Below are 13,088 nucleotides of genomic sequence, written 5' to 3'. Positions count from 1 at the left end.
CAGCGGTGGCATCAGTAAGGAGCTTTCAACCTGCAGGCGTGGTTCACTAACCTACCTTTTAATAAATGTACAATACCAGTATCTGAGTTTAGGAATGAATGTCATTAAATTATGTAATGCATCTTCCCCCCCATTTGTAACTCTGTTCTATCGTTGAAGTATGTGAAGCTTTGGGAGCTAAAATAGAAGGGATAGTATTTGCTTGTGACATGGCTGGCCAGGGACCTCTAAATTGCTTCCAAAGCAAACTATAACAGTAAGATTTATCTGGATGGGAATATTAAATGAAATACTGCAGTAACACTTGTCCTTCATTATCAACAGATGCAAGTTTCTAAATGCATCTTCCTTCCATGATATCAGTTAATGGTTCTTCCTGATGGAGGAAATGGCTGATGCATGATCTCCTCTCTCAGTTGCCAGCTTCTCGTTGTATGCAAGCTGATCTGTTGGAAAGGAGAAATTTTGACAGTATTTGAACAATGTGAATTTTGAGGTCACACTTGTCAAGATAGAATGATGTTGATGGTGTATGTACAAACACAGATGGTTGAACTATTATAAGGACATTGTCACAACAAAGAAATAGGCTCTCAAGCTCTTCATGCCTGCTCAGCTATTCAGTAAGATCAAGGCTAATCTTACCTCAGTACAATTTTCCTACAGACATCCCCATTTCCTTGATTCATTTTATTTAAAAATCTATCAGTTTGTTTGGTACATACTCAGTGAATGAAATTCTGTGATCCTCCTGGGTAGAGAAATCCAAAGATTTGCTCACCTCTGGGTGAAGATATTTCTCCTTTACATTTGAATGTTCAGTCTCCAATTTTTCAGACTGTGACCCCTAAGTCTAATCACCCCTGCCTTGTGAAGCATTGTCTTAAGCCTCTTAAGAAACCTGTGCATTTCATTGAGGCCACCTCATTTTTTTAAAACTCTAGGGAATAAGGGCTCCATCTCTGTAATCTATTGGTACTTAGAGTACTGGAAGTACAGTGGGAAGTGCACTGGGTTGATGAGGGAGCATTGGTGTCCAGGTAAGAGTTGAGAATTCTGGACCAATGTATGGTGACGGTGAAAACAAAAGACGATGACAGATATGTTAGGTGTCATAGCTTAACTATTCTGGACTTAATTAAATGAACTTTAGTAGTACTGCTGTGTGTTCAGGATTATATTGTTTGCACTAACATATTCTGTTGCCTGAGTTTAATGTTGTTGGACAGTTCATTTTGATGTATTGCCATTGCTGTCGGGGAGAAAATCTCTTGCTCTCTATCTCTATCACCATCTTCACCAGTACCTTCAGAGTAACATTAGTAAAACGAGATATCCTTGTAGGCTTGCAATTAACCTTCATTATAGTACGCTGTAGTTAAAAGACACCTTTTAAAGAGTGCAGGCTGCTTTTATATAGTAGCAACAATAATTTATTTTGATGCTACTTTCTTCCCACCCTTTAATTAGACAGATTGTTGGTGAATACATACATAGAACTGAAACCCCATTGATGTTATTTGAATAATTAGGTTCAACAATTTTTATTCAACAGTTTACAATCAAGCATCTGTTGTAGGACCGATTTCCTGTCCATGTGTTACAGGTTCACAAAGTATATAAAGATAGGGTGGAATGTGAGAAGGTTTTCCCTTTCTTTGGCATGGAAATTAGTGGAAGTGTTTTTCTGAAAAGCAAAATAGAAAGTGAAATTGTAAGAGTAAGTGAATGGCAAGCAAAGTAAATTAATGACTGCATTAGTGATTACAACTATGAAAAGGGGAGGCCATATACTGTGTGACCTATTTGGGAGGATTGTAGTTATAAAGAATTTTGAAATCCATGTCAGGGTCTTTGAATGATTCAGGCAGCATTTGTCTAAGAGCTTCCAGATGGATAATTTGCATACATTTGTGGTAACCAACTCCAGATCAATGACTGAAAGTCGAGGAACCCAAATTGTAACATGGCTTATGGTGGTCACTTCCCAGAAGAAATGAGCTTGATTTGGATTTACTCAGTAATTACCCAGCAATTGAAGGCTATGACTTTACATAATTTGTAGTAGCATTTGCACTTTGGAGAATGGATTTCATGTGACACCTCACAAACCTCTTCAACAACAACTTTAATGCAACCATGTGGCAAAATTAATTAAGACAATGTAGTTATTTGAAGGAATATGTTAGCACTTTTTTTTTAATATACGATTAGATGTGGCTGCCAGCAGTGTTCCAAATTAGAAGATTCCATGTTGCTTTCTCTGTTTCTCAACATTAAATAAGGGCACATGGTCAGGTGTCTTTGTACAGTATATCCCTTTTAAAAATGTGGTCACAGAAGATATCAATGTTGATTGTTAAGATAGATATATAGTAGTTTGGACATGACAAGAAGGTAGTGAATTCAAAGTGGATCAAGTAGTGCATAAAAGGATATCAAAATCACTGGCAATGTGAAGTTTCTCTATGGTCAGAGCTGAAGGTAGGAAGAGATTTAAGAAAAATTAGCTGCTTTTAATAGAGAGAATCAGAAAATAGAATTCTTGCAGGTATATGGGTTTATAAATGACCAATGTGTTTTATATCAATTGCTCTCACGCTCAGTTTCCTGAGGAAAGTGGAATAAACTTGAGAATCATATTACATAGACTGTATTATTCTGAGGATCATTTACTTAGTTATTTATTGTTACATGACTTGTTTTGTGTGTGATGTGCTGCTTTATTGGTAACTTTAGAAATTTTGCACTTAGCACTCATAGGCATTATTTTAAATTATGAATTGTTTTAACCTGTTTTGAACTTCAAAAGTTAAGAAGTATTGAAGTTTTGAAATACTGTATTTATTTTGTGTTGCATACACTTTAATTGTAATGTTAAGGATTAGCTGAGATTTTGTTAAGTCTTTAAGTGGTAACTCTCCATTGTTCTGCTGATCTATATGGGTCAATTAATGGTTTGAAAAATAATTTCTGCTATCTTTAGCGGTAGTTATGTGACAGTCATATTGAACTGTACTATTTCTTTTCTTCTAGGAGTACCTCATTAGATGTGGAGCCAATATATACATTTAGAGCCCATATGTAAGTAATGTCAGATAAATCACTTGTATGCTTCATGATATTGATGAGGATATTCGGCAATGTATAATAGAGTACACTTATAGACACTTTCATAAAAATGAATGTTAATTTTGGATAAAATGAAATCTTTGTAAGCAAAGTGCCAATGAAATGCTTTTGTGCTTGATTGAAGTATGGTATGATTTAATTGTTCGATCAGTTGTTGCAGTGATGCAGGGATAATTTTATACGAATATTTTCTGTTGTGTCCAGTGGACCCGTGCTTTCTTTGGCTGTCAGTTCTAATGGTGAACAGTGTTTCAGTGGTGGAATCGATGCAACGATACGATGCTGGAATATGCCAAGTCCCAATGTTGATCCATATGATACATACGGTATGTACTGATTCAGAAATGTGTTTTCAAAATTGTATCTTTTATTTCACTTAAATTGAGTGACTTTGTTAACATTTATATTTAATGACAGTACTTCTTACCTGTATAAGTAAGTTTAATGTTTTTTTCCTTTTGACTATTACATAATTGCTTTAGTAATGTATAAATGCATTAGAACATGTATTTTCATCAATATGCAATTTAGTCATTAAGATTCTTTTGGATGTAATGGTTAAATGTTTTCCAGTGAAGTGAAATTGAAGGTCAGACAACCTTAAGGCATCTGTTCAGAATGTGTGGCCTTGAATTGAAATTATCTTCTAATAAATTACTTTTTCTTTTTGCATGTTTTTGAGACACTGCTTAAGTACTACCCTTCTGAGCTCTGATATCATAGTGCTGTTGGTAACTGGGGAAATGTATTTTTATATAAAATATTAGCATACAATAATTAAAAATAATATAAGCAAAACTTAGAAGTTACATACACAAAATGTAGGAGGAACTCAGCAAGTCAGGCAGCGTCTATGGAGCGGAATAAATAGTCAACGTTTCTGGCCCTTCGTCAGGACTCAAATTTAGCAGTTACCAGTTTGCTGAACAACAGCTTGCTGATTATGGCCAGATTATCTATACTTGTTCTGCAATTGAGAGTAAGTAACTTGATTGTTGCCAGACCAGTGAGAGTGCTATACAGTTTCAGAGCTGATTCAGTTCAGATTTACACTTATCACATCACAGCACATTATCACACTCTTAATTGACTTGAGTGGATGTCAGATCACTCAAATGAATCAAAATAATTTGCCATTCATTACTACAATAAAGAGATATGAATACAAAATAAGAGCAAAAGACCAAGGAACAGAATTAGGCCATTTAGCCCATTGAGTCTGCTCTGCCATTCAATTATGGCTGATTTATTAACCCTCTCAGTATTTCTCCTGCCTTCTCTCCACAGCTTTTGATGCCCTAGTTAATCAAAAACTTATTGACCTCTGCCTTAAATATAACCAATAACTTGCCCTGTACAGCTGTCTATGGCAAAGAATTCCACAGATTCACTACCTTCCGAATAAGAATTTTTTCCTCATCTCTATTCTAAATGCACATCTGTCAGTTCTGAAGTTGTGCCCTCTGGTCTTAGACTCTCTTACTATGGAAAATATCCTCTCCATGTCCACTTTGTTTTGGCCTTTCAGTATTCCATAGGTTTCAACGAGATCCTTCCTCATTCTGAACTCCAACGAGTACAACCCAGAGCCATTAAACACTGTTCATATGTTAACACTTTCATACTTGAGGTCATTCTCATGAAACTCTTCTGAACTCTCTCCAATAGCAGCACATCCTTTCTTAGATAAGGGGCCCAAAACTGCTCATAATACTCCCAAGTGTGGTCTGATTAATTCCTTATAAAGCCTCAGTACTACATCCTTGCTTTTGTATTCTATCCTCTCAAAATGAATGCTTAATTACATTTGCCTTCCTTATCAACAACTTTAGGGAATTGTGTACAAGGACAGGATCCTCTGCACCTCTGATTTTTGAACTTTTTCCCCATTTACAAAATGGTCTACACCTTTGTTAGTTCTTCCAAAGTGCATGACCATATGCTTCCTTACATTATACGCTATCTGCCACTTCTTTTCCCATTCCCTCAATCTGTCTGTGTACTTCTGCAGACTACTTCCTTCCTCAACATGATCTGCTTGTCCACCTATCTTCGTATTGTCCACAAGGGCATCAATTCCTTCATCCAAATCATTGACATACAATGTGAAAAGAAGCAGTTGCAACACCCAACACCTGCGACATACCACAAGACACCTGCAGCCAACCAGTAAAGGTCCCCATTGCCTCTTGCCAGCTAGTCAATCTTCTAACCATTCTAGTACTTTTCCCATAATATTACAGGCTTTTATTTTGTTAAAAAGCCTTGAGTAGCACATTGTCAAAGACCTTCTGAAAACCCAAGTAAACAGCATCCACTGACTCTCATTTGTCTGTCCTGCCTGTTAATTCCTCAAAGAATTGCAACAGATTTGTTGGGCAAGGTTTCCCGTTTAGAAAACCGTGCTGACTTTGACCTATTTTATCATGTGCCTCCAAGTACCCCAAAACCTCATCTATAATAATAGATTTGAACATCTTTCCAGTCAGTGAAGTCGGTCTAACTGGCTTTTAATTTCCTTTCTTCTGCTTCCCTCCTTTCTTAGAGTGGAGTGGCATTTGCATTTTTCCAGTCTTTCAGAACCGTGCCAGAATCTAGTGAATCTTGAAAGATCATTACTAATGCCTCCACAATCTCTTCAGCTGTCTCTTTCAGAACACTGGGTGTAGTTTGTTTGGTCCAAGTGACTTAATCTACTGTAAGACTTTTCAACTTTCCAAGCAACTTTTAGTAACAGCAACGGCACTTATTATCTACCCCCTGACACTCAAATGTCTGGCATTCTGTTAGTGTCTCCCACAGTGAAGTCTGGCACAAAATACAAGTTCTTCCGTCATTTCTTTGTTCCCATTACTACCTCTACAGCATCATTTTGTAGCAGTCCGATATCTACTCTCATCTCCATTTTACTCCTGTATATCTAACAAAACATTTGTATCCACTTTTATATTATTGGCTAGCTTACCTTCATATTTCATCTTTTATCTCTTTATGGCTTTTTTAACTGCCTTCTGTTGGTTTTTTAAAAAAATTTCCCAAACCTGTAACACCCCACTGTTTTATCTATTATATGCCCTTTTTTAATGTTGTTTTTGACTTCCCTTGTCAGCCGTGGTTATCTCATTCTCCCTTTCAACTATTGCCTTGGGACATATCTATCCTGTGCCTTCTGGATTGCTCCCAGAAATTCCAGCCTTTGCTGTTTTGCCATCATCCTTGCTAGTGACCCTTCCAATCAACTTGGTTAACTCTTTTCTCATGCTTCTGTAATCGCTTTTACTCCACTTATTTTGATCCATGTGATCTCCATCTCAAACTGCAGGGTGAATTTGATCATAAGGTTCCTTTACCTTAAGTTTCCTAATCAATTCTAATACATCACACCCAATCCAGATTGCTGTTCCCCTCGTGGGCTCAACCAGAAGTTGCTCTAAAAACTCATCTCTAAGGCATTCTACAAATACCCTTTCATGGGAGCCAAAATCAGCAGCTGCACTACACACCTGTCCTTATTGTCTTTTCTATCTCCCATTGTAGCCCACATTCTGGTTTCTCTTCAAAGGCCTGTATTTAATTCCCATCAGGGTCATTCAATCTTTCTAAGGGTTTGGTCTATTTTTTTTTTCACCAATGGAGCCACACTACCCCTCTGTCCACCTTTCAATACAATGTGTATCCTCCATGACTTGGAGATGCCCACAAGTTCATATCTGCAGATCTTTAACTGTGCTACAAGATCATCTACCCAGTTCCATATATATTTTGTGCATTCAACTATAACAACTTTCAGTCCTGTATTCATTGCGATTTTTGATTTTGGCTCGTCATTACACTGTAACTCATTCCACTAACTGCAATCTAGCCCTATTATCTGCCTGTCCTTCCTCACAGTCTCACTACACACTGTATAGTGAAACTTGTATACAACTGCCCATCCTCAGCCCTATCATGACGTTTCCCACCCCCCCCTCTGCCAAATTAGTTTAAACCCTCCCAAACAGCTCTAGCAAACCTGCCTGGAGGGACGTTGGTCACCCTTGGGTTCAGGTGTACCCATCCTTTTTTATGTAGATCATATCTTCCCCGGAAGAAATACCAATGATCAAAAATCTGAAACCCCATCCCCTGCACTTATTCTTCAGCCGCACATTCATTTGCCAAATCATCCTATTCTTACTCTAACTGGCACATGGCACAGGTGGCAATTTAGAGATTACTAAGCTGGAGGTCCTTTTCAGTTTCTGCCTAACATTCTCTATTCTCTCTTCAGGACCGCCTCCCTTTTCCTACTTATGTCATAGGTACCAAAATGTACCATGACTTCTGGCTGTTCACCCTTCCTCCTTTAGAATTTTGTGAACTCAATTTTGAGACATCACTGACCCTGGCATCTGGAAGACAGCATACCAACCTGGTGTCTCTTTCACATCCACTAAACCTGCTGCTTTCGGTCCTCTAATTATGGAATCCCTTGTGATTACTGCATTCCTCTTCCTTTTCTCCCCTTCCCTTCTGATCCACAGAGCCAGACTCAATGCCAGAGACCTGGTCACTGGTTTTGGGTCATTCCTCCCACCCCTTGCCGCTTCCAACAGTATCCAAAGTGGAATATTTTTGAGGTGAGTGACCACAGGGGTATTTTGCAGTGGCTGCCTATTCTTTTTCCCTCTCCTGACGGTCACCCAGGGACTTGCCTCCTGCACCTTAGGGTTGACCATCTCCATGTAGCTCCTATCTGTAATCTCTTCATTCTCCTATATGAGCCAAAGGTCATCCATCTGAAGCTCCAGTTTCTTAACATGATCTCTAAGGAGGTACAGCTCAAAGCGCTTCATGGAGATGAAATTGTCAGGGAGACAGGAGGTCTCCCACATTTCCCACATATCACTAAAGGATCATACCACTACTTCCAGATCCATTCTCAGTGCATTAGCTATGTACTAACAGAAAACAAACTCTTACTTACTTAGAACCTCTTCCTGTGCCTGTTCTCACTTAAGCATGTTGAGTCAAAGCTGGTCCTCCAACTAAGGCCGCTCTGCTTACACTACTTTTTTTTATTGGCCCTGTGTTGATTGCCACCTGCCAGGAAAAGAAGCTGAAAAGCACCTGAGTTCTTTTTAAACCTCGTGCAGCATTACCAATGAATGACATCTTGCGGTGATTGCTACCCACTGACTAAATAGCCATAAAGCACCTGAGCTCTTTTTAATTCTGTGCTGCATCATCAACAATCGACCCCTTGGGATGAATTTTGCCCCACGGAAATGTGATACATTTTGGTTTACATTAGGAGAGATAATTTGTGTTAAATGCCTCAGTGCTTGTTGAATGATTTGAATTTTGTTTTCATTTTTTTTCTAATACTGCTAAAGGGGTGGTAGGGTATCTGTGCTGTTAATAAAGATCCAGCAAAATTGTGAAAGAGCTAGTTCCAAGCTAACTATTTTGTTTCATTCTGGTCTGCAGATCCAAGTGTCATTTTAAGTACACTCGCTGTCCACACTGATGCCGTATGGGGTCTTACATTTAGTAGTATAAAGAACCGGTTGCTATCTTGTTCAGCAGATGGCACTATTCGGTTATGGAATCCAGCTGAGAAGTCTCCTTGCCTCAGTACTTATAATGTAGAAAGGGGTAAGTGAACTTTGTTTTCCACTTACTAGGTTTGAAGTGTACTCTTTTTAACAGTTGTGCAGTCGTAGAATTAAAATTTTGTGTAATGTAGGTGAATTGTATGTGGCAAATAGCCTGCTAAAAGGAAAAAAAAGTGATTTGACTGCAGGGTCTATTACCTCAATGCAAAGATTCAAGGAATGTTCTTCAAAAAGGAATCTGGTACAGTTGCCTGTTAGTTGGCATACAGCAAATAAATTGTGAAGTAATGTGCTTAAATTATAACACACAAGATGACTTGGGGTTTAGGTAATAGAGATTGCAGTCACAATCTCCGGTGGTTGGGGCTGTTGTGGTGTCCTGAACTTGGAATGCGAAAAGCCCACCATATGAATACTTGGTCTATATTAAAGTTGTGGATCATCCTCTCGTAGATGAGCATTCCCACGCTCAACACAGCCTTTAGGAGGGGAAGGTTGTGGAATGAATTCTTGACAATAAATTCCATATGTAACATTTATACATTTGTAAAAAATGTATATAATGTATAATTAGATTTACATTTTTCTTTTGTTGATCATGAATGAAAACACTTCTTAAAAAAAGTTAAAATATGGTTGGAAGCAAGTAAGATTTATTCTATTCCATATAATTAATGTGACCTAACGGTCTCAAATGTCATCAATGCAGCATTTTTCCTTTCCTTCCAATATCCAGTTCACAAGTTCTCTATTCAAGGTCAAATTGGGCAGAAATTGGATTCAGACAGCAACATTAATTTTGCATAAAACCTCTGCAACAAGTAAACAAGTATCATTGGATTTTAGTCACAGAAATGAAAAATTACTTCTAACCCATTCTGCCATTCAATCCTCTATTTAATGTTTCTTTACCTAGGTAAGAGTATAATCAATTTGTTTTAAACTTCTTTTCAGAGAACGGAATACCGACTTCTGTTGACTTTGTAGGTGCTGATCCAGCACACATAGTGGGTTCTTTTACTAGTGGCAACACAGTCATTTATGATATGGAAACTTCTCAGTCCTTGGTGATGCTGGCATCACAGGTGGATGCTGGTAAGTAGCATGAAGATAAGTTTCAGAAAACCTCTTTGCTATGCTATAAACAAGTATCATGCATTTTTTTTCTTGAAATTATTATTCTTCAGCTTACTGTCAGTGATTCCTTGAGGAAAATCATTAAATTGGTTAATTTTATACCCCTTTTCACATTCCACTCCCTCTTCCTGACCCTTAAAGCATTCTTTAGACAGTGAACATATAAGTGAAGCTATGTTCCTGTTACTTGACAAACTAGATGTGAAAGTATGTTTCCTTGTGGGAGGAATTTAAAACTAGTGCCTTAATTTCAGAATAAGAGGTAATCCATATAAAACAGATGAAGAGGAATTTGCTTTCAGAGGTTCATGAATTTTTGGAAATCTTCCCCATGGTGCTCTGAAATTCTGAATCATGGAGTATTTTCAAGATAAAGAATGGCAAATATTTGGTCCACAACAGACTTGACTATTAGGGAACGGCATAATGGAACTGATATAAGAAGTAAATCGACCACCATCTTGCATCCTCTAGAAGGTGGCATCCATCATTAAAGACTCTAACCATCAAGCACATGCTCTTTTGATTCTGTCAGGAAGGAGGTATAGGCACCTGAAGACCCACACTCACTTTTTCAGATCAGCTTCTTCCCCTCCTCCATCAGATTTCTGAGCTGTACACGAACACTACCTCATTATTCAATTTTACACTAGTTATTTATTTTTGTAACTTTTATGGTATTTTTTATCATTTGCTGCAGCTAAACAACAGATTTCACAACTTATGTCAGTGATGGTATACCTGTTTCCAATTCTAAGCTTTGTTTTAGGATTCCTGTATTATTCAAGATCAGGATAAAAGAATGAAGTTAAATGAAGGAAATAAAGCAGGAAGTTATCCAGTCAGATGGTACAAAGACTGCAGTTAAATGAAATGAATACATGATGAGTGACATAATTTTGGCCATACAATGTCACGAGAATTTTTTATTGTATTTTTGATATTTTAGAGCAAATGGGAAACAGTGTTGAATTGAAATATCACTAAATAACCTTTCTTCATCTGAATCAGCAGTTTTGCTAGGACACAATAGCATACACAATGCTATTCAGTGATACTAGTGTCTTTTTATGAATAGGGGATTATTCCACAGGTGGGCATACTTTATATGACAGAATATGATGTACTCCAGCACAGGGCTGGATTTATACTCTTTATTTTCATTATTTTGGCAGAGCAGATTCTTGTATATTGTGATTCTAGATTATGAAAGAAAATATGAACAATAAAACTACTGGTTATTCTTCTGACTTTTTAAACTGGTCATGGGTTATTGTTCTTTAGCATAATGCAGATCCAGTTTCATAATCTGCATTCATCAGTGCATCCAAATTACTTAAGAGTACTGACGGTTTTTGCTTTCTTTGGTTTCCTTATGCTTTCCTGAATTTGAACTGTGCAAGATGCCTGAATGAAGGCTTCTGCATTCAGCAAAATGCTTTCTACAGCCATTTAGATGATCTTTTTGTTAATAATAAACTAAAGCAAATACTATTCTTGGTACTAAGTTCAATCTTCCATCTGTCATAAGGTATCGTCTGCTGTGCGTATAGATGTATCCAGAAGGGAGGGTTCTTTGATGCAACAACTTAATGTTCAATTAAATCTTTCATAAGAAATAGATCCCTTCTAGTACAAATTTATATTGAGCATGATTATATCAATGATAAGCTATCATTTTGTTTAGTAATATTGAAATAATTTTTTTTACTCTTACTGCAAATGCAACTTAAATTATGCTTTTGTAATTCAAGTTAAAGCAAACTAACATTTCAAATGATAGGTTAATTATTTCTCTTGTTACTCTACCCATTACAGATAAATTTAAATTTTGCATTGTATACTACTCCTTAAAAATACATGGGCAGATGGCTTGCTTCTAGGTCAGCACATCTTCAGTAAGAAATGAATAGTACCTTGGAAGCTTGCTGGTTTTCATTTTGTTCCTCTATAAAAATGCCACTTTCCGGGTGGTCTGACTCAAATAGTTGGATTGTTGCTTCATAGTGTTAGTGCACGTCCTTCACTATCCATATCCTTCATATAGTTTTAATTATAGAAAGTAGCAATTTTGTGTGTGCTTATAACTAATGAAAGCAGTAGCACTGAGGGTCAGTACAGCAGTTTGCATTAATACTAACATTTTGCACAGATAATCTCGAAGAAGGATGCTTATGTAATAAAGATCTAATACAAGGTCTATTTATTATAGTTCTGCAAACTTCCTTCAAATTGATTATTAAATGTTTAGTTTTATATACATCTGTAAGCATTTTTTTTTAAAACTCTTTTCTGTGATCTGAGCAACACTTTGCCCATTCCCATTTCTCCTTAAGATAGTGGTGAAGTGTCATCTTGAACTGTTGGTGAAGGTACTCCCACAGTGCTGTTGCTTAGAGAGTTGTAGGATTTGGACCTAACAATAATGAAGGACCAGTGATAAATTTCTACTTCAGGATGATATGCAATTTGGAGGGAAATCTGAAGGTCATGATGGTACTATGAACTTCATGGTGAAAGAGGATACAGGTCTGAGAGGACCATGTTTGAGGATGCAGGTTTGAGAGGTCCTGTCAGAGAGGCCAAGGTGAATAAATGTTGACCATTTTGCTGGTGCACACTGAAACACTGTGTGCCAGTGGATGTTTGATAAGTATTTAGGGTGATAGATCAGGTGACTGTCTCCAAGGTTGTTTCGTTCTGGGTGTTGTTTGTAGCCATGGTGTTTATTTGGCTGGCCCTGTTGTGATTCTGGTCAATGGCACTGTAGCAAAATTATTGCATGATACTTAGCAGCCCATGTAGTCTTGTTGTCTAGGTCTTGTCAATGTAAGCATAGCTGCCTCATTTGCTGAGGAGTTGTGAATGGAATTTAACACTGTGCAATCATCAGCAAACATTCTTCCTAATGACATTAAGATGGAAGGGAAGTTAATTCTGAAGCATCTGAAGACAATTGAACTGTGATAAATTGGAGATGAAATGTTTAACCTCCGATATTCAGACCCTTAGTGTAAGGTTTGACTCTCAGCTACCAGAGTGTTATCATTTTGATGCTTATTAACTTCAATTTTACAAGGCTCGTTGATGCCACGTTCTATCAAATGTTGTGTTGTCAAGGCCTGTCACTCTCATCTTACCACTGGAATTCAGCTTATTTGTTCATGTTTCCAGATCTTCAGTTGAGTAGCCCTAACAGAACCCAATCTGAGTATTTGTGAA

At 37.4% G+C, this 13,088-nt stretch overlaps 1 protein-coding gene across 3 annotated transcripts in view; it reads left to right on the top strand.

Annotated features, from left to right (window-relative positions):
* The window catches only part of strn3 (striatin, calmodulin binding protein 3), a 174,652-nt gene that overhangs the window by 157,080 nt on the left and 4,484 nt on the right, over nucleotides 1–13,088 (top strand). For all 3 annotated transcript variants that reach the window (XM_059956184.1, XM_059956193.1, XM_059956202.1), the window contains 4 exons: nucleotides 3,037–3,084; nucleotides 3,337–3,458; nucleotides 8,602–8,769; nucleotides 9,684–9,824. In XM_059956184.1, the coding sequence (XP_059812167.1) occupies nucleotides 3,037–3,084; nucleotides 3,337–3,458; nucleotides 8,602–8,769; nucleotides 9,684–9,824 (479 nt within the window). The remainder of the gene's footprint in view (nucleotides 1–3,036; nucleotides 3,085–3,336; nucleotides 3,459–8,601; nucleotides 8,770–9,683; nucleotides 9,825–13,088) is intronic.

Source organism: Hypanus sabinus, chromosome 2 (genome assembly GCF_030144855.1).
Source record: "Hypanus sabinus isolate sHypSab1 chromosome 2, sHypSab1.hap1, whole genome shotgun sequence".
Lineage (NCBI taxonomy): Eukaryota > Metazoa > Chordata > Chondrichthyes > Myliobatiformes > Dasyatidae > Hypanus > Hypanus sabinus.
This window is presented reverse-complemented; position numbering and strand designations above follow the sequence as displayed.